At 45.5% G+C, this 21531-nt stretch overlaps 1 protein-coding gene across 4 annotated transcripts in view; it reads left to right on the top strand.

Annotated features, from left to right (window-relative positions):
• The window catches only part of FIRRM (FIGNL1 interacting regulator of recombination and mitosis), a 926412-nt gene that overhangs the window by 580119 nt on the left and 324762 nt on the right, over positions 1–21531 (top strand). For all 4 annotated transcript variants that reach the window (XM_063940283.1, XM_063940285.1, XM_063940284.1 and 1 more), the window contains 3 exons: positions 17513–17699; positions 17806–17888; positions 17993–18044. In XM_063940283.1, the coding sequence (XP_063796353.1) occupies positions 17513–17699; positions 17806–17888; positions 17993–18044 (322 nt within the window). The remainder of the gene's footprint in view (positions 1–17512; positions 17700–17805; positions 17889–17992; positions 18045–21531) is intronic.

Raw genomic sequence — 21531 nt, 5'->3', positions numbered from 1 at the left:
CTACTAGGGACTTGGAGGACTCCAAGTTGCTAGACGTTGTCAGGGCCCTGAAAATATATGTTTCCAGGACGGCTGGAGTCAGAAAATCTGACTCGCTGTTTATCCTGTATGCACCCAACAAGCTGGGTGCTCCTGCTTCTAAGCAGACGATTGCGCGTTGGATTTGTAGTACAATTCAGCTTGCACATTCTGTGGCAGGCCTGCCACAGCCAAAATCTGTAAAGGCCCATTCCACAAGGAAGGTGGGCTCATCTTGGGCGGCTGCCCGAGGGGTCTCGGCTTTACAACTTTGCCGAGCTGCTACTTGGTCAGGGGCAAACACGTTTGCAAAATTCTACAAATTTGATACCCTGGCTGAGGAGGACCTGGAGTTCTCTCATTCGGTGCTGCAGAGTCATCCGCACTCTCCCGCCCGTTTGGGAGCTTTGGTATAATCCCCATGGTCCTGACGGAGTCCCCAGCATCCACTTAGGACGTCAGAGAAAATAAGAATTTACTTACCGATAATTCTATTTCTCGTAGTCCGTAGTGGATGCTGGGCGCCCATCCCAAGTGCGGATTGTCTGCAATACTTGTACATAGTTATTGTTACAAAAATCGGGTTATTATTGTCGTGAGCCATCTTTTCAGAGGCTCCTCTGTTATCATGCTGTTAACTGGGTTCAGATCACAAGTTGTACAGTGTGATTGGTGTGGCTGGTATGAGTCTTACCCGGGATTCAAAATCCTTCCTTATTGTGTACGCTCGTCCGGGCACAGTATCCTAACTGAGGCTTGGAGGAGGGTCATAGGGGGAGGAGCCAGTGCACACCACCTAGTGGTCAAACTTTTAATTTTGTGCCCTGTCTCCTGCGGAGCCGCTATTCCCCATGGTCCTGACGGAGTCCCCAGCATCCACTACGGACTACGAGAAATAGAATTATCGGTAAGTAAATTCTTATTTTTTCTTCTGGAAATCATTTCTGGGTTTCCTTTGTTAGAGTATGTGATATTCAGTTCCGTGGAGCACCTCCGGCGTTGATACTAAATTAATGTGAGATAATTCTTGTACAAGCTGGTTTAAATACAATTGTATCCATTTATTATTGTTTATGTTCTGTGCGGGATACACAATTTCCTTTTTATAACACATTTAAAAGACACCAGGGATTTGCTAAATTTCCTAAACACAGTTCAATGGGAAGAAGGGATGTTTTTAATTACAGCAGACATTAAGTCTCTATATTCTATTATTAACCACGAGGCCGGGGTACAAGCAGATACGAAGTTTCTTGGAAATAGCACTTTAGAGGAAACTATTCAAATTTTTTATTATTGAGGGCATACGTTTTATTCTTGCCAACAATTATTTTATTTTCAACTGAGATTTTTATATCCAAAAAGTGGGCACTGCCATGGGCACCAGGTTCGCTCCTAGTTATGCGAATATTTTTATGGGCTAGTGGGAGTTGGATAACATTTGGTCCAACAACCAATACGGAGCGAACCTGGTGTCCTGGAAACGCTATATAGATGACTTCCTGTTTATCTTGAAGGGGGAGAGAGAGGATCTCGACTCCTTCTGTTCCTCGCTGAATGCAAAATCCCTCAATATCGAATTAACTTTTAATATAGATATACACAGTGTTGATTTTTTAGACATTATAAATATTGTAAAGGATGGTAAACTGTGTACTAAAACTTTCACTAAGCCGACAGACTCAAGGTCGTATATCGATACTAATAGCTGTCATCACATCAGTTGGCTGAAAAAGGAATTGTACAGAGGAGAATACGTACCAGCAGCAGGCAAAAGAACTAAAAGGTAGATTAAAAAAAAGTGGATATACACAGGAGATTGTTGACAAAGCTGTAGAAGAAACAAAGTAGAGAGAGAGGATTTATTAACTGTCAAATTGAACACAGCCAATAAGAGCAGATTTAAGTGGGCCTTTGTTACTGGATTTAATTTTCAGTATCGGATTCTGGATAGGTCCTTTCAAAAGAATTGGAAGATACTCAAAAAGGACCCTATTATAGGAGAAGCTATACTAGAACGCCCTGAGTTTATTTACATAAAGGCCACCAACCTCAAAAATAAGTTAGTGAGGAGCTATTTACCGAATGTAAAAAGGGAAGGGCGTATTGCCACAAAAGGATTCCATCGATGCGGCAGCTGTATGGGCTGTCGCGAGATTAAGAGTGACGGATCAAAAAAATTAGAGAGAGTACAGATTAATGATAAAATTTGGAATTTGAAGGATTTTATCACATGTAACATGAATAATGTGGTTTATTTTATAGAATGCACGTGTCACCTTTTTTACATAGGTCATACTTCTAGACCTCTGAAGATACGCATTAGCGAACACTGTAGGAATATCAAAAAAGGTTTAGATACGCATGCATTATCCAACCACTTCAAAAAAACACCATAATTGCTCAACCAAAAACATTGTGAGGTTTGCAGGGATCAAACTGGTTAGATGCAATCAACACCAGAAAGGTATTGCCACTTTATTGGCAAAGTGCGAGATGCAATGCATATATGATTTTAATACCCTGTATACCAAAAGAATTAACAATGATTTTGAGCTGAAGTGGTTTTTATGATTGGTGACGGACTTTTATTCTTTGCACTACTCTTGCTAATTTTAGTTTCTCTGACGTCCTAGTGGATGCTGGGTACTCCGTAAGGACCGTGGGGTATAGACGGGCTCCGCAGGAGACTGGGCACTCTTAAAAGAAAGATTAGGTACTATATCTGGTGTGCACTGGCTCCTCCCTCTATGCCCCTCCTCCAGACCTCAGTTAGTATCTGTGCCCGGCCAGAGCTGGATGCACCCTAGGGGCTCTCCTGAGCTTCCTAGAAAAGAAAGTATTTGTTAGGTTTTTTATTTTCAGTGAGATCTGCTGGCAACAGACTCACTGCTACGTGGGACTGAGGGGAGAGAAGCGAACCTACCTGCTTGCAGCTAGCTTGGGCTTCTAAGGCTACTGGACACCATTAGCTCCAGAGGGATCGAACACAGGCCCAGTCCTCGGTCGTCCGGTCCCGGAGCCGCGCCGCCGCCCCCCTTGCAGAGCCAGAAGAACGAAGAGAAGTTGAAAATCGGCGGCTGAAGACTCCGGTCTTCATTAAGGTAGCGCACAGCACTGCAGCTGTGCGCCATTGCTCCCTTAGCACACCACACACTCCGGTCACTGATGGGTGCAGGGCGCTGGGGGGCGGCGCCCTGGGCAGCAATTAGATTACCTTACTTGGCGAAAAGCACATAATACAGTCTGATAAACTGTATATGTGCATTAACCCCCGCCATTAAAGTACATAAAAGGACAGAAGTCCGCCGCTGAGGGGGCCGGGCCTTCTTCCTCAGCACACCGGCGCCATTTTCTCTTCACAGCTCAGCTGGAAGGAAGCTCCCCAGGCTCTCCCCTGCAGTATCCTGGTACACAAAGGGTAAAAAAGAGAGGGGGGGCACATAAATTTAGGTGCAAAACTGTGTATATAAGCTGCTATAGGGGAAAAATCACTCAGTATAGTGTACATCCCTGTATTATATAGCGCTGTGGTGTGTGCTGGCATACTCTCTCTCTCTGTCTCTCCAAAGGGCCTGGTGGGGGAACTGTCTTCAAATAGAGCATCCCCTGTGTGTGTGGTGTGTCGGTACGCGTGTGTCGACATGTCTGAGGTAAAAGGCTCCTCTAAGGAGGTGATAGAGCGGATAAGTGTGTGGGAGGGTGTCTCCGTCAACAACGCCGACACCTGTTTGGATATGTGTAAGTGCTGAGGTAAAATTATTGCACAAAAGGTTAGGGAACAGAAAGGAAATCTATCCTGGTCTGTCCCTATGTCACAGAGTCCTTCAGAGTCTCTCTATGCTCACTATCCAAAATAACAAAGTATCGACACGGAGTTTAACTCCACTGTCGACTACGATAATGCAAAGTTACAGCCAAGAGGGCTAAAAGATATTCAATATATGATTATTGGAATAAAAGATGATTTGCATATCACTGATGACTCATCTGTCCCTGACACGAGAGTACACATGTTAAGGGGAAGAATGCTGAGGTAAATTTCCCTCCTCTCATGAGGAAAAAGAGCGGGAATCTCCAGACAAGAGACGGCAGCTTCCCACAAGAGAATTCTCAGGCTGTATCCTTTCCCCACTAGGGCCAGGATGTGTTGAGAATCTTCCCCTTGGGTGTCCTGTTTGCACTAGCTATTCTCAGGGATCCTGCAGATAGTGTGCACATTCTAGTATACTACCCAGACCGGCGATTGTGTCGGCAGGGGTTTATAGCGCTGTGGCAGCGTGGACAGGTACCTTATCTGCAGAGATTGAGACCCTAGTATGCATATAAATATTTTAAGATGCTGTCTTAAGTGATAGATATATAATTATAAAGCATGCCCAAAGGGACATGAGTATACTGGGTCCTAGAGACAAAAGCTATGTCGATTTCTGCTTGACGTGTCCTGTAGAATATACATTGGACATATGATGCCGACTTAAGAGGCATATGGAAGGCTGAGGATTGTGTGGAGAAAGGTTCTCGGGCCTGGTCTCCACAGCTATAGCTGGTAATTCTGATTTTTTGCCTTATATTCCTGCACAGCCTAGGAAAGCACGACATTATTAAATGCAGCTTTTCGAATAAAGAAACAAGAAGGTCTGAGGTGCGTCCTTTCTTGTCAGAGCCGGGGGCAGAGGAAAGAAGCTGTACAACACAGCTAGTCCCCAGGAACAGAAGTCCTCCCCGGCCTCTACAAAAATCCACCGCATGTTGCTGGGGCTCCACAGGCGGAGCTAGGCCCGGTGGGGACACGCCTTCGTAAGTTCAGCCACAAGTGGGTTCACTCCCTGTTAGATCCCTGGGCAATAGAAATTGTATCGTAGGGATACAGGCTGGACTGTGAGAAGATGCCCCCTCACCGAGGACCCGGCGGGCTTCCGCCCAAGAAAGGGAGCCAGTGTTAACTGCAATTCGTAAATTGTATCTTCAACAGGTGGTGGTCAAGGGTCCCCTCCTTCAACAAGAGGGTGTTATTATTCGACCATGTTATAATCCCGAAACCAGACGGTTCGGTTAGACCCATATTGAATTAAAATACCTGAACATATACCTGAAAAGGTTCAGGTTCAAGATGGAATCGCTAAGAGCGGTCATTGCAAGCCTGAAATAAATCTGGACATAAGGGATGCATACCTTCGTGTCTCCATTTATCCACCTCATCAGGCGTACCTCAGAATTGCGGTACGGGATTCTCATTACCAATTTCACCAAGGTAATGGCGGATATGATGGTGCTCCTGAGGAAGCAAGGTGTCACTATTATCACATACTTGGATGATCTCCTCATAAAAGCGAGATCAAGAGATCAGTTGCTGGACAGCGTATCACCTTCTCTGGAAGTGAAACGGCAACACGACGGGATTCTATATATTCCGAAGTCGCAGTTAGTTCCTACAGCTCATCTGCCTCGCCTTGGCATGATCCTAGACACAGACCAGAAGAGGGTTTATCTCCCGATAGAGAGAGCTCAGGAGCTCATGACACTGGTCAGGAATCTATTGAAAACCAAAACAGGTGTCAGTGCATCACTGCACTCGAGTCCTGGGAAGGATGATGGCATCATACGAGGCCATCCCCTTCGGCTGTTTCCATGCAAGGACAATGGAACTTACTGGACAAGTGGTCCGGATCACATCTTCAGATGCATCGGTTAATCACCCTATCCCCCAGGGCCAGGGTGTCTCTCCTGTGGTGGCTGCGGAGTGCTCACCTTCTCGAGGGCCGCAGATTCGGCATTCAGGACTGGGTCCTGGTGACCATGGATGCAAGCCTCCGAGGGTGGGGGGCAGTTACACAGGGAAGAAAATTCCAAGGTTTGTGGTCAAGCCAACAGACTTGCCTTCACATCAATATCCTGGAACTAAGGGCCATATACAACGCCCTAAGTCAAGCGGAGTTCCTGCTTTGCGACCAACCGGTTCTGATCCAGTCAGACCGCAGGGGCTCATGTAAACCGCCAGGGCGGCACAAGGAGCAGGGTGGCGAGGGTCATGGCGTCCCACTTTAATAAAAAGATAAAAAAGGTTTTACGCTGGGTCAAGGGACTCTCAGGCGATAGCTGTGGTCGCACTAGTAACACCGTGGGTGTTCCAGTCGGTCTATATATTCCCTCCTCTTCCTCTCAGACCCAAGGGCTGAGAATTGTAATAAACGGAGGAGTGTGAACAATATTCTTTGCTCCGGATTGGCCAAGAAGGACTCGGTACCCGGAACTGCAAGAAATGCTCTCAGAGGACCCATGGCCTCTGCCTCTCAGTCAGGACATGTTGCAACAGGGACCCTGTCTGATCCAAGACTTACCGCGGCTGCGTTGGACTGCGTGGCGGTTGAACGCCGGATCCTAGCGGAAAAGGGCATTCCGGATGCAGTTATTCCTACGCTGATAAAGGCTAGGAAAGACTTGACAGCAAGACTTTTTCACTGTATATGGCGAAAATAGGTTGCTTGGTGTGTGGCCGGGAAGGCCCTACAGAGGAATTCCAGGGGGGTCGATTCCTGCACTTCCTACAGTCAGGAGTGACTATGGGCCTAAAATTAGGATCCATAAAGGCCAAGATTTCGGCCCTATCCCTTTTTCTCTCAAAAAGAACTGGCTTCACTGCCTGAAGTTCGGACGTTGTTACAGGGGTGCTGCATATTCAGCCCCTTTTGTGCCTCCAGTGGCACCTTGGGATCTTAACGTGTGTTGGATTCCTAAAATCCCACTGGTTTGAGCCACTTAAGACCGTGGAGCTAAAATATCTCACATGGAAAGTGGTCATGCTTTTGGCCTTAGCTTGGACTAGGCGTGTGTCAGAATTGGCGGCTTTGTCATGTAAAAGCCCATATCTGATCTTCCATATGGAAAGGGCAGAATGGAGGAATCGTCCCCAATTTCTCCCTAAGGTGGTATCATCGTTTCATTTGAACCAACCTATTGTGGTGCCTGCGGCTACTAGGGACTTGGAGGATTCCAAGTTGCTGGACGTAGTCCGGGCCCTGAAACTTTGTCTCCAGGACGGCTAGAGTCAGAAAAACTGACTCGCTATTTATCCTGCATGCACCCAACAAGCTGGGTGCTCCTGCTTCAAAGCAGACTATTGCTCGCTGGATCTGTAGCACGATTCAGCTTGCACATTCTGCGGCTGGTCTGCCGCATCCTAAATCAGTAAAAGCCCATTCCACGAGGAAGGTGGGCTCTTCTTGGGCGGCTGCCCGAGGGGTCTCGGCTTTACAACTTTGCCGAGCTGCTACTTGGTCGGGTTCAAACACTTATGCAAATTTCTACAAGTTTGATACCCTGGCTGAGGAGGACCTTGAGTTTGCTCATTCGGTGCTGCAGAGTCATCCGCACTCTCCCGCCCGTTTGGGAGCTTTGGTATAATCCCCATGGTCCTTACGGAGTACCCAGCATCCACTAGGACGTCAGAGAAAATAAGAATTTACTCACCGGTAATTCTATTTCTCGTAGTCCGTAGTGGATGCTGGGAGCCCGTCCCAAGTGCGGACTCTCTGCAATACATGTACAGGTTGAGTATCCCATATCCAAATATCCGAAATACGGAATATTCCGAAATACGGACTTTTTGAGTGAGAGATAGTGAAACTTTTGTTTTTCGATGGCTCAATGTCCACAAACTTTGTTTAATACACACAGTTATTAAAAATATTGTATTAAATGACCTTCAGGCTGTGTGTATAAGGTGTATATGAAACATAAATTAATTGTGTGAATGTAGATACACTTTGTTTAATGCACAAAGTTATAAAGAATATTGGCTAAAATTACCTTCAGGCTGTGTGTATAAGGTGTATATAAAACATAAATGCATTCTGTGCTTAGATTTAGGTCCCATCGCCATGATATATCATTATGGTATGCAATTATTCCAAAATACGGAAAAATCCGATATCCAAAATACCTCTGGTCCCAAGCATTTTGGATAAGGGATACTCAACCTGTATATAGTTATTGCTTAACTAAAGGGTTATTGTATGAGCCATCTGTTGAGAGAGGCTCAGTTATTGTTCATACTGTTAACTGGGTATAGTTATCACGAGTTGTACGGTGTGATTGGTGTGGCTGGTATGAGTCTTACCCTGGATTCCAAATCCTTTCCTAGTAATGTCAGCTCTTCCGGGCACAGTTTTCCTAACTGAGGTCTGGAGGAGGGGCATAGAGGGAGGAGCCAGTGCACACCAGATATAGTACCTAATCTTTCTTTTAAGAGTGCCCAGTCTCCTGCGGAGCCCGTCTATACCCCATGGTCCTTACGGAGTACTCAGCATCCACTACGGACTACGAGAAATAGAATTACCGGTGAGTAAATTCTTATTTTTAATTTTAATATCTTTTATGCTATGTTTATTATCCATACATTCAGATATTTTTGGTTGATATATCATGTATAGCTCCATATATTTTTTTGTGGGGCTAGGTTATTTGGGTACATATTTTTAGCTTCTATTAAATATGCTGCTATCGATTTTAACTATTACATATATTTGAATTTTTTATATATTTATCTTGAGTTGATGTGCTGCTACTATATGATATTTGAAACCCTTATTGATATGCTGCTACTGGTTTCTATTGCTGTCTCCCCTTCTGCTGTAGAGAACATAAGAACGTCATTTTCGTCATTTCCCCTTCACTTCAATGACTCGGAAGTGACGTATCGGTCCATTAGAGTCGATGTTTTACCTTCGGCTGCAGTATCTATATCACAGGAAATGACAGAGCGGGACCACAGCAACTAGATGCTCCCGCCCTCTAGATGTATTCACACAAGGGGCTGTACCTGGAAGTGATGTAGCAGTGGGAGTATGTGGGTGTCGTGTTGGGGGAGATGACACTGCGGGTTCTTGACCAATGGGTGTGATCGTTGTTCTGGTTGTCATGGCAACCTGTGACACCACGTTTTGGACTACTGACGGACACCACGTTTTGGACTACTGACGATCAGCTGTGTGTGGAGGATTTTCATTGGACAGTCCTAGTTTAAATTACTGGAAATGAGACATAAGGTCATTGCCTTGACAAAAACCCACGGATTAAGGGTTGAAACGCGTTTGCTGCCACAGGAGGGGAACCTCGCTGTCTCTGTGTGGGACTGGAGACTCTGGAGCTGCTTTGCCCGTAGGAAAATCCCAAATTACCCACCCGGGGGGACACCTGGTGACTGTTAACACACGTATTTTGAGAACTGCTTTCTCAACAGTTCTCAGCACCTTCTGGTAATTACGCTCCCCTCTTTTCCATTGCACAGGAATATAGGGGGACCTCTTCATTTTTATTTTAAACACTATGTCAATTATTTTATTGTGATCTGTGATGTATTATTAAATGTTATTACTACACATGATGAGATTCTGTTCTCTCTACATGTGCTGTTGATCACTATTGGAGGATCTCTTTGCAAAGGAGGAATTGTCATCCGTCAACAAGGAATGTACATGTGAATTTTATACATCCTATATCTGATGCTCCTTGTCGATTACTGTTACACACTCCTTTTTATATAGTTTCTAGACTGAGTCTGGTAGGAGGGGCATAGAGGGAGGAGCTAGCCCACACTGTTAAACTCATAAAGTGCCCATGGCTCCCAAGGGACCCGTCTATACCCCATGGTTCTAAATGGACCTCAGCATCCTCTCCGGACTACGAGAAAATGATTTACCAGTAGGTAATTAAATTCCTGTTATCATTGGCTGATTTTTCATCAATTATTTTTTACATAGACACTGAACAATTTTTATGGCCAATTTGGCCAATATGACATTACATTACATCAATATCGTCCAAATTGGCATGCAAGATGAACGACTGCAGGGACGCGCATCGTTCATTGTCGATGCATCCACACTGAACGATATTCGTTCATTTTTTAACTATATCGTTCATATCGTCCTTCAATGTCGCCAAGTGTGTAGGGCCCTTAAAATTTGGGTGGGGTGTGTGCAAACTGAAATCTAAAGCAACCAGTATTTACCATGAACAGAAACAGTAATAACCCTCCCTATTTTAAATCTCTGTACACATGTTACATCTGCCCCACCTGCAGTGCAACATGGTTTTCCCAAATTGCTAACAAACCTGAATAACCCTCTGAATACTTTTACAAGCCTCTAAATAGATACTATCAATTTATTTAATGACTTTAGTTTGATCCTCTAACCCTGTAGAGATGTATCCAGTAGTAGGCCTTTTCTATTGGTATCCTTAAGGAATGGTATACCTATTAAAATTGTGATCTAGTCTTACACTGTGGCTAGATTCTTTTCACCACAGACTTCAAAAGAACATATTCTTTGGGGGGTATCCTATTAGCCGCGGTAATTGGTCATACGAAAAAAAACTGACTTTATCGCCATGGTCATTATCGGGCTATACAATTATAGCCCTTTTTTGTTTTGTGCGATCACATACCTGTTTTCTCATAGAAAGACATAGGATCTGCAAAAATAATGGTTAGTTATTAGAGATTTGATTTTGCCAGCTGGGTACACTCTTGCATATATATTGGCTGTTTGATCGAACACTCAATATATCGCTAGCAGGTGGGTACAAACGATATTTCTGTGAATGACATGGTTTCCAATATATTTTGTGTCGGTTCTGCAACACGTACGATGGACGATATTTTTGCACATATATATTGGCGCATCTGGCTGTTTGTGCAGGCGTCCAGCTTTGACATCAGGATGACATATCAAGCGTATAATCGATAAGTGTGTATACTTACCTGAATTGGCCGCTTTGCCAGTACGACCTCTGGTCCACTGACATGTCTTGCTAGTGTGTACACATCTCAAGAAATCACGGAGATGTGTCCTGCAGATATTAGATTACTTGTCAGCCTTCCAATGCTCTATCTAACTTGTTCTGAAAAGTGTGTGTGTATGTGTGTATATATAAAATGTGTGTATGTATGTACACAAAATACATAAATACACATAACCGAAGTGGAATCTGTCAGTGAAATGGGAAACATAAAGGTGTTAACTTTTTAATCCCTCATGAATGATGAAGGCATTGTTCCTTATGTAGACCGCCTGCAATTAGAAACAAAAGCAAGGATTTATCCCCGGGGTGGGGGGTGGTATGCTTACTAAATTCTTTACATTAGGTGCTTGTCTGTAGATGTTTGCTATGTTCAGGTAAAACACCTTTGATTAGGGTCTCATACTCATACTGTTTCTTAAAAAGATGTTCAATGCTCTTATGTTTATTTAAATGAGTACTAAATTCCAAACTAAAGTTACAATTGTTCTTGAAATTGTGGTTATTACTATGTATTTGAGCGAGTCCGGTATGATATACTGGCAGACGGGATGACGACTGTCAGTATACCGACAGCTGCATCCCGTCTGCCGGAATACCGGCAGCTAAGCATTGAGTACCCTTTTCTCGCCACAAGTTATATTCCCACTCAGTTGGTGGCGTGGTCCCACCTACTGAGTGGGAATTAGGGGGGGGCTGTTGGGAAGCCGGCCGTCAGCAAAATGCCAGCTGTCGGGATTCGGGCGTCAGTCTCCTGAACGCCAGGATCCCGACCGCCGGCATTTTGACTGCAGTACATTTGAGCACCCCCTAGGTTATATTATATTGGGGAAGGGAAATAAAATCCCCCTACTATATTTATACACTAGGGTACAAATAGTTTATTATGCATATGATCAGTAGTTATAGTAGTTGACTTTTCTCTGACGTCCTAGTGGATGCTGGGAACTCCGTAAGGACCATGGGGAATAGCGGGCTCCGAAGGAGGCTGGGCACTCTAGAAAGATTTATGACTACCTGGTGTGCACTGGCTCCTCCCACTATGACCCTCCTCCAAGCCTCAGTTAGATTTTGTGCCCGGCCGAGGTTGGATGCACACTAGGGGCTCTCCTGAGCCTTTAGAAAGAAAGATAGAAATTAGGTTTTTTATTTTCAGTGAGACCTGCTGGCAACAGGCTCACTGCAGCGAGGGACTAAGGGGAGAAGAAGCGAACCTGCCTGCTTGCAGCCAGCTTGGGCTTTTTAGGCTACTGGACACCATTAGCTCCAGAGGGATCGACCGCAGGCCCAGTCCTTGGTGTTCGGTCCCGGAGCCGCGCCGCCGTCCCCCTTACAGAGCCAGAAGCAAGAGGAGGTCCGGAAAATTGGCGGCAGAAGACATCAGTCTTCACCAAGGTAGCGCACAGCACTGCAGCTGTGCGCCATTGCTCCTCACACACACTTCACACTCCGGTCACTGAGGGTGCAGGGCGCTGGGGGGGGGCGCCCTGAGAAGCAATAATAACACCTTGGCTGGCAAAAATACCACAATATATAGCCCCAGAGGCTATATATGTGGAAAATACCCCTGCCAGAATATAGGAAATAGCGGGAGAATAGTCAGCGGAAAAGGGGCGGAGCTATCTCCCTCAGCACACTGGCGCCATTTCTCCTTCACAGATCCGCTGGAAGGAAGCTCCCTGGCTCTCCCCTGCAGTCTACACTACAGAACAGGGTAAAAACAGAGAGGGGGGGCACTAAATTTAGGCGCAGTATACAATTATATAGAAAAAGCAGCTATAGGGGACATAACTCAGTTAGTCCCTGCATTATATAGCGCTCTGGTGTGTGCTGGCATACTCTCACTCTGTCCCCCCAAAGAGCTTTTGTGGGTCCTGTCCTCTGTTGGAGCATTCCCTGTGTGTGTGCGGTGTGTCGGTACGGCTGTGTCGACATGTTTGATGAGGATAATGATGTGGAGACGGAGCAGATGCCTTTAGAAGGGATATCACCCCCTGCGGGGCAGACACCTGAGTGGTTGAACTTATGGAAAGAAATGAGTGCACGTATAGACTCCTTACATAAGAAATTTGACGACATGCCTAATGTGGGACAGCCGACTTCTCAGCTCGTGCCTGTCCAGGCGTCGCACAGGTCATCAGGGGCTCTAAAACGCCCGCTACCTCAGACCGCAGACCCAGATGTCGACACTGATACTGACACCAGTGTCGACGACGATGAGTCTAACCTGATGCCCACTAAGGCCATTCACTGCATGATTGAGGCAATGAAAGAGGTGTTACACATTTCTGATATAAATACAGGTACCACTAAAAAGGGTATTATGTTTGGGGAGAAAAAACTACCCGTAGTTTTTCCCCCATCAGATGAATTAAATGAAGTGTGTGAAGAAGCGTGGGCTTTCCCTGATAAAAAATTGGTAATTCCTAAGAAGGTACTAATGGCGTTCCCTTTCCCGCCAGAGGATAGGTCACGTTGGGAAACACCTCCTAAGGTGGATAAAGCGCTCACACGTTTGTTTAAAAAGGTGGCACTACCGTCTCCGGATACGGCCGCCCTCAAGGAACCTGCTGATAGAAAGCAGGAGGCGATCCTGAAGTCTGTATATACACACTCAGGCATTATACTTAGGCCAGCTATTGCGTCAGCTTGGATGTGCAGTGCTGCCGCGGCGTGGTCAGATAAACTGTCAGAAAATATTGACACATTGGACAGAGACACGATCCTGTTAACCATAGACCATATCAAAGACTCAGTCTTATATATGAGGGATGCACAGAGGGAAATCTGCCGACTGGCATCTAAAGTAAGTGCATTGTCCATTTCTGCTAGGAGAGGCTTATGGACTCGCCAGTGGACAGGAGATGCAGATTCTAAAAGGCACATGGAAGTGTTGCCATATAAGGGTGAGGAATTATTTGGGGATGGTCTCTCGGACCTAGTTTCCACAGCAACGTCTGGGAAGTCAGCATTTTTACCCCATGTCCCCTCACAGCCTAAGAAGGCGCCGTTTTATCAGGTTCAGTCCTTTCGGACCCAGAAAAACAGGCGTGGAAAAGGCGGGTCTTTTCTGTCCAGAGGCAGAGGTAGGGGAAAAAGGCTGCAACAAACAGCAGGTTCCCAGGAGCAAAAGTCCTCCCCCGCTTCTTCCAAGTCCGCCGCATGACGGTGGGGCTCCACAGGCGGAGCCAGGTACGGTGGGGGGCTGCCTCAAGAATTTCAGCGATCAGTGGGCTCGCTCACAGGTGGATCCCTGGATCCTTCAAATAGTATCTCAGGGGTACAAACTGGAATTCGAGGCGTCTCCACCCCACCGGATCCTAAAATCTGCCTTGCCGATTGCTCCCTCAGACAGGGAGGCGGTGCTAGCGGCAATTCACAAGCTGTATTCCCAGCAGGTGATAATCAAGGTACCCCTACTTCAACAAGGCCGGGGTTACTATTCCACACTATTTGTGGTACCGAAACCGGATGGTTCGGTGAGACCCATTTTAAATTTGAAATCCTTGAACACATACATAAAAAAATTCAAGTTCAAGATGGAATCGCTCAGGGCGGTTATTGCAAGCCTGGACGAGGGGGATTACATGGTATCCCTGGACATCAAGGATGCTTACTTGCATGTCCCCATTTACCATCCTCACCAGGAGTACCTCAGATTTGTGGTACAGGATTGCCATTACCAATTCCAGACGCTGCCGTTTGGACTGTCCACGGCACCGAGGGTATTTACCAAGGTTATGGCGGAAATGATGATACTCCTTCGAAAAAAGGGAGTTTTAATTATCCCGTACTTGGACGATCTCCTAATAAAAGCGAGGTCCAAGGAACAGTTGTTGGTGGGAGTAGCACTATCTCAGGAGGTGCTGCACCAGCACGGCTGGATTCTGAATATCCCAAAGTCACAGCTGGTTCCGACGACACGGCTACTGTTCCTGGGTATGATTCTGGATACTGTCCAGAAAAAAGTGTTTCTCCCGGAGGAGAAAGCCAGGGAGTTGTCATCTCTAGTCAGAGACCTCCTGAAACCAAAACAGGTATCAGTGCATCGCTGCACGCGGGTCCTGGGAAAGATGGTGGCTTCTTACGAAGCAATTCCCTTCGGCAGGTTCCATGCCAGAATCTTTCAGTGGGACCTGTTGGACCAGTTGTCCGGATCGCATCTTCAGATGCATCGCTTAATAACCCTGTCTCCAAGAACCAGGGTGTCTCTACTGTGGTGGCTGCAGAGTGCCCATCTTCTAGAGGGCCGCAGGTTCGGCATACAGGACTGGGTCCTGGTGACCACGGATGCCAGCCTTCGAGGCTGGGGGGCAGTCACACAGGGAAGAAACTTCCAAGGACTATGGTCGAGTCAGGAGACTTCCCTTCACATAAATATTCTGGAACTAAGGGCCATCTACAATGCCCTAAGTCAAGCAAAATCCCTGCTCCTACACCAGCCGGTGCTGATCCAGTCAGACAACATCACGGCAGTCGCCCATGTAAATCGACAGGGCGGCACAAGAAGCAGGATGGCGATGGCAGAAGCCACAAGAATTCTCCGATGGGCGGAGAATCATGTACTAGCACTGGCAGCAGTGTTCATTCCGGGAGTGGACAACTGGGAAGCAGACTTCCTCAGCAGACACGACCTCCACCCGGGAGAGTGGGGACTTCATCCAGAAGTCTTCCAGATGCTGGTAAACCGTTGGGAAAAACCACAGGTGGACATGATGGCGTCCCGCCTCAACAAAAAGTTAAAAAGATATTGCGCCAGGTCAAGGGACCCTCAGGCGATAGCTGTGGACGCTCTAGTGACACCGTGGGTGTACCAGTCGGTTTATGTGTTCCCTCCTCTGCCTCTCATACCAAAGGTATTGAGAATAATAAGAAAGCGAGGAGTAAACACAATTCTCGGGTTCCGGATTGGCCAAGACGAGCGTGGTACCCGGAACTTCAAGAGATGCTCTCAGAGGACCCGTGGCCTCTACCGCTCAGACAGGACCTGCTACAGCAGGGGCCCTGTCTGTTCCAAGACTTACCGCGGCTGCGTTTGACGGCATGGCGGTTGAACACCGGATCCTGAAGGAAAAGGGTATTCCGGAAGAAGTCATTCCTACGCTTATTAAGGCCAGGAAGGATTTTACGGCAAAGCATTATCACCGCATATGGCGGAAATATGTTGCATGGTGCGAGGCAAAAAAGGCCCCAACAGAGGAATTTCAGCTGGGTCGATTTCTGCATTTCCTGCAAGCAGGAGTGAATATGGGCCTAAAACTAGGCTCCATTAAAGTACAGATCTCGGCTTTGTTGATTTTCTTTCAAAAAGAACTAGCTTCAGTACCTGAAGTTCAGACATTTGTGAAAGGAGTGCTGCATATTCAGCCCCAGTTTGTGCCCCCTGTGGCACCTTGGGATCTCAACGTAATGTTGAGTTTCTTAAAATCACATTGGTTTGTGCCACTAAAAACCGTGGATCTAAAATATCTCACGTGGAAAGTGGTCATGTTATTGGCCTTGGCTTCAGCCAGGCGAGTGTCAGAATTGGCGGCTTTATCATGTAAAAGCCCTTATCTGATTTTCCATATGGATAGGGCAGAATTGAGGACTCGTCCCCAGTTTCTACCTAAGGTGGTGTCAGCGTTTCACCTGAACCAGCCTATTGTGGTGCCTGCGGCTACTAAGGATTTGGAGGACTCCAAGTTGCTAGACGTTGTCAGGGCCCTGAAAATATATGTTTCCAGGACGGCTGGAGTCAGAAAATCTGACTCGCTGTTTATCCTGTATGCACCCAACAAGCTGGGTGCTCCTGCTTCTAAGCAGACTATTGCTCGCTGGATTTGTAGTACAATTCAGCTTGCACATTCTGTGGCAGGCCTGCCACAGCCAAAATCTGTAAATGCCCATTCCACAAGGAAAGTGGGCTCATCTTGGGCGGCTGCCCGAGGGGTCTCGGCTTTACAACTTTGCCGAGCAGCTACTTGGTCAGGGGCAAACACGTTTGCAAAATTCTACAAATTTGATACCCTGGCTGAGGAGGACCTGGAGTTCTCTCATTCGGTGCTGCAGAGTCATCCGCACTCTCCCGCCCGTTTAGGAGCTTTGGTATGATCCCCATGGTCCTTACGGAGTTCCCAGCATCCACTAGGACGTCAGAGAAAATAAGAATTTACTCACCGGTAATTCTATTTCTCGTAGTCCGTAGTGGATGCTGGGCGCCCTTCCCAAGTGCGGATTGTCTGCAATACTTGTAAATAGTTACTGTTAACTAAAGGGTTATTGTTGAGCCATCTGTTGAAAGGCTCAGTTGTTTTTTCATACTGTCAAACTGGATATAGTATCACGAGTTGTACAGTGTGATTGGTGTGGCTGGTATGAGTCTTACCCGGGATTCAAAATCCTTCCTTATTATGTCAGCTCGTCCGGGCACAGTGTCCTAACTGAGGCTTGGAGGAGGGTCATAGTGGGAGGAGCCAGTGCACACCAGGTAGTCATAAATCTTTCTAGAGTGCCCAGCCTCCTTCGGAGCCCGCTATTCCCCATGGTCCTTACGGAGTTCCCAGCATCCACTACGGACTACGAGAAATAGAATTACCGGTGAGTAAATTCTTATTTTTTTTGTGTATTATATCTTGTTATTAAAAAAAAACAGTTCCAGAATATAAACTACAGTACTTTTAATAAAAATCTATACTTTTTTTTGTTTTAGATTGTCTATATTTACAGCTATATTTCAGAGCTTTGCCGTATGCTCTCCCGAGTTCTCTCTTCCTGTGGTTATGCATGAAGCCTCTGTGAAGGGACAAATTTCTCCGGATATTACAATTTATCAATATATATATACTCACCTTTGTGCCTATGTTGTATTACTACCGCCAGCATGTTTTTCTGAATTGGTAAGTTTCTGAATATATCTGAATATGTAGCGTATATCAGAATAAAGAGAGCTAGCTATTTTATGCATTACTGAAAATAATAGTAACTATTGTTTTTCTGATCTAGGAGAGCTCTCTGCTGAATGCTGTTCTAAGTAACAGAATGGTGGAGTCTCTTCTGGCAATTGATGCATGGTGCTTTTTGGCACGGTAAGCTATAAGGAATCCTTTTTGTACATGTGAAGTAATGCTGCAAATGTATAAGATTACTGTAGTTGTTAATTGTTACTCTTAAATATTTTTTATATATTCAGATACGGAACTGCAGAACTGTGTGCGCACCATGTTAAGGTTATAGTTCACATGGTAAGTCATTCCAGAGCTGACCATCTTAGCACGGGAAACAGTACTTGTGCATTTGTGATAATAAATGTAACAAAATGAAAATGCTCTACATTTGCCTACATAATATAAAGAGCAAGCAATGGTTTACATAATGTAATCATACTATGTTAATTAGGGTTCAGTTAGAAAATACGGGTCATGCAGCGAGAATAGCAAAGATGGTGGTAGTGAGCTGAAGGGGGGGGGGATTAGAGCAGCCGGCAAGGGTAAGGGTATAAGCATGGGTTCTAAAAAGGGTATTAACAAATGTAGTGCAAAAGCATTAACCAACAACATCTATGTGTCATCTTTACAGCATATAGAAAAATATGTATGTAGCATAAGGGATAATAATTATGTCATGGCGGAGAATTTAGGCCGAAACACTGGGATGATCAAAGAGACAAGTAAGGTGGGCAGTATTAAGTATGATGGGGGGAGGGGGGTAATGGAGTGAGAAGGACAGTCCGCAAGAGTAACTCTAGGGAGGCTCTAGTAAACCATGATAGGATACCTTTAAAAAAATTAGCGAATAAGGGAACCACTAAACTAAAATGTATGCTTGCAAACACAAGAAGTCTAGCAGGTAAAATGGGGGAATTGTAATTGTTAGCATCAAAGGCTGAGTATGATATTATAGGTATTACGGAAACATGGTGGGACGACTCTCACGACTGGGTTGCAAACTTGGAGGGGTATTCTCTTTTTTTTAGGAGGAACAGGGTAAACAAAAGAGGAGGTGTATGTCTTTATGTTAAACTGTACTTAAAAGAGGTTATTTATGAGGGGACAGGTGATAATGTGGAGTCATTATGGGTTGAAATCTCAAGTAGGGGTATAGATGCAAAAAAATTAGTTCAAGGCACGTGCTACAAACAGCCAGATATTAGCATACATGAGGAAGAACAACTCTTGCAGCAAATCGAAAGGGCTGCGGGATTGGGGGACATCCTAGTGATTGGGGATATTAATTGGAGTAACGAGTCATGTGTTAAAGCTAGGGGTAACAGGTTCTTAAATTTGTTAAAAGATCACTACTTGTCTCAATTAGTCGAGGACCCAACTAGAACTATTATAGATCTAGTAATTACTAATAATGTGGACATCATATCGGATACTAAAGTTGCGGAGACGTTGGGTAACAGTGATCACTATATGATCACTTTTGATATCAGTTTCAGGAAACATTGCTGTAAGGGTTCAACAAAAACATTTTAACTTTAAGAAGGCTAACTTCAGTATGCTGAGATGTGCATTAAACGACATTGAGTGGGAAGTTTTCTTTCATGGTAAGATCTCTTCAGAAATGTGGGATGCTTTAAAAGGGTTGCTGGATAGCAATATTCACAAATTTATCCCCATGGGCAGTAAGCGCAGGAGTACCAAATTTAAACCGATGTGGCTTAACAAGAAGGTCAAGGCCGAAATCAATAAAAAGAGGCGTGCTTTCAAGGCATTTAAATCTTATGGAAAGGAGGATTCATTCCAGCACTACTAGGAATGCAATAAAAGATGCAAAAAGCAGCTAAAATTTACAACGAAAAGCTAATTGCTTTAGAGAGTAAAACCAATCCTCCCAAAAAAATTTCAATGCATAAACAGTAAAAGGTTAATAAAGGAGAACATAGGTCCATTAAAAGATGAATTTGGAGTATTGCTAAATGATGACAAATCAAAAGCAGAAATACTGAACAAATTTTTTTCATCAGTATTCACCAGAGAAGAACTGACGGTGGGAGTAGTCCATAACGATAGTGACAGTAATATTTTGTGGTTAGATACTACTTTAAGTGAAGAAGTAGTGAAGGAGAGATTACGCAAAATAAATGTTAATAAATCACCTGGCCCGGACGGACTTCATCCAAGGGTTCTTATGGAGCTTAGGTCACAATTGGCAAGACCCCTGTACTTGATTTTCAGTAGTTCAATTAGATCTGGCATGGTACCAAAGGATTGGCGTATAGCGACGGTAGTGCCATTATTTAAAAAGGGATCCAAAAATCATCCATGTAACTACAGACCGATTAGTTTGACATCTATAATGAAGAAAATATTGGAAGGAATTCTAAGGGACAGTATACAGGAGTATCTGCAGACCAATAATATTATTAGCAAGAACGAGCACAGGTTTGTGAGGGACAGATCATGTCAAACTAACTTAGTTTTGTCTTATGTCCTAGAGCAGAGGTTCTCAAACTCTGTCCTCGGGGGCCCACACAGTGCAGGTTTTGCAGGTCTCACAGAATCGCAAGTGAAATAATTAGCTCCACCTGTGGACCTTTTAAAATGTGTCAGTGAGTAATTAATACACCTGTGCACCTGCTGGGTTACCTGCAAAACATGCACTGTGTGGGCTCCCGAGGACCAAGTTTGAGAACCTCTGTCCTAGAGGATGCTGGGGACTCCGCAAGGACCAGGGGGTATAGACGGGCTCCGCAGGAGACATGGGCACTATAAAGAACTTTAGATGGGTGTGCACTGGCTCCTCCCTCTATGCCCCTCCTCCAGACCTCAGTTAGATCCTGTGCCCAGAGGAGACTGGGTGCACTACAGGGGAGCTCTCCTGAGTTTCTCTGAAAAAGACTTGTTACAGGCTCCCTGCATCATGGGACTGAGGGGAGAGAAGCAGACCTACTTAAATGATAGGCTCTGCTTCTTAGGCTACTGGACACCATTAGCTCCAGAGGGTCGGAATGCAGGTCTCACCCTCGCCGTTCGTCCCGGAGCCGCGCGGTCGTCCTCCTCACAGAGCCGGAAGATAGAAGCCGGGTGAGTATAAGAAGAAAGAAGACTTCAAAGGCGGCAGAAGACTTCAGATCTTCTCTGAGGTAACGCGCAGCGCCATTGTTCCCACACACACACACAGCAGGCACTGAAGGGTGCAAGGCGCAGGGGGGGGGTGCCCTGGGCAGCAATAATAAACCTCTAGGGACTGGCTAACATATATATATATATATATATATATATATAACATAATCCCCCGCCAGTATTGGAAATTTGAGCGGGACCGAAGCCCGCCGCTGAGGGGGCGGAGCTTGATCCTCCAGCACTAACCAGCGCCATTTTCTCCAAAGCACACTGCAGAGAAGCTGGCTCCCCGGACTCTCCCCTGCTGAACACGGTGACAGAGGGCAAAAAAGAGGGGGGGGGCACATTTAATTGGCGCAGTGAGTGGGTATATATATAGATATATATATATATATATATATATATATATATATATATATATATGTATGTATATTTATATAAAAGCGCTGTTTTAACTGGGAATTTTGTTTCCAGTGTCAGGTGGCGCTGGGTGTGTGCTGGCATACTCTCTCTCTCTGTCTCTCCAAAGGGCCTTATTGGTGAACTGTCTCCATATAGATATATCCCTGAGTGTGTGGGGGTGTCGGTACGCGTGTGTCGGCATGTCTGAAGCGGAAGGCTCATCTAAGGAGGAGGTGGAGCAGATGATTGTGGTGTCCCC

The sequence above is a fragment of the Pseudophryne corroboree genome, chromosome 9 (genome assembly GCF_028390025.1).
Source record: "Pseudophryne corroboree isolate aPseCor3 chromosome 9, aPseCor3.hap2, whole genome shotgun sequence".
Classification (NCBI taxonomy): domain Eukaryota; kingdom Metazoa; phylum Chordata; class Amphibia; order Anura; family Myobatrachidae; genus Pseudophryne; species Pseudophryne corroboree.
Note: the sequence above shows the minus strand (reverse complement) of the source record. Positions and strands in the feature narration are given on the sequence as shown.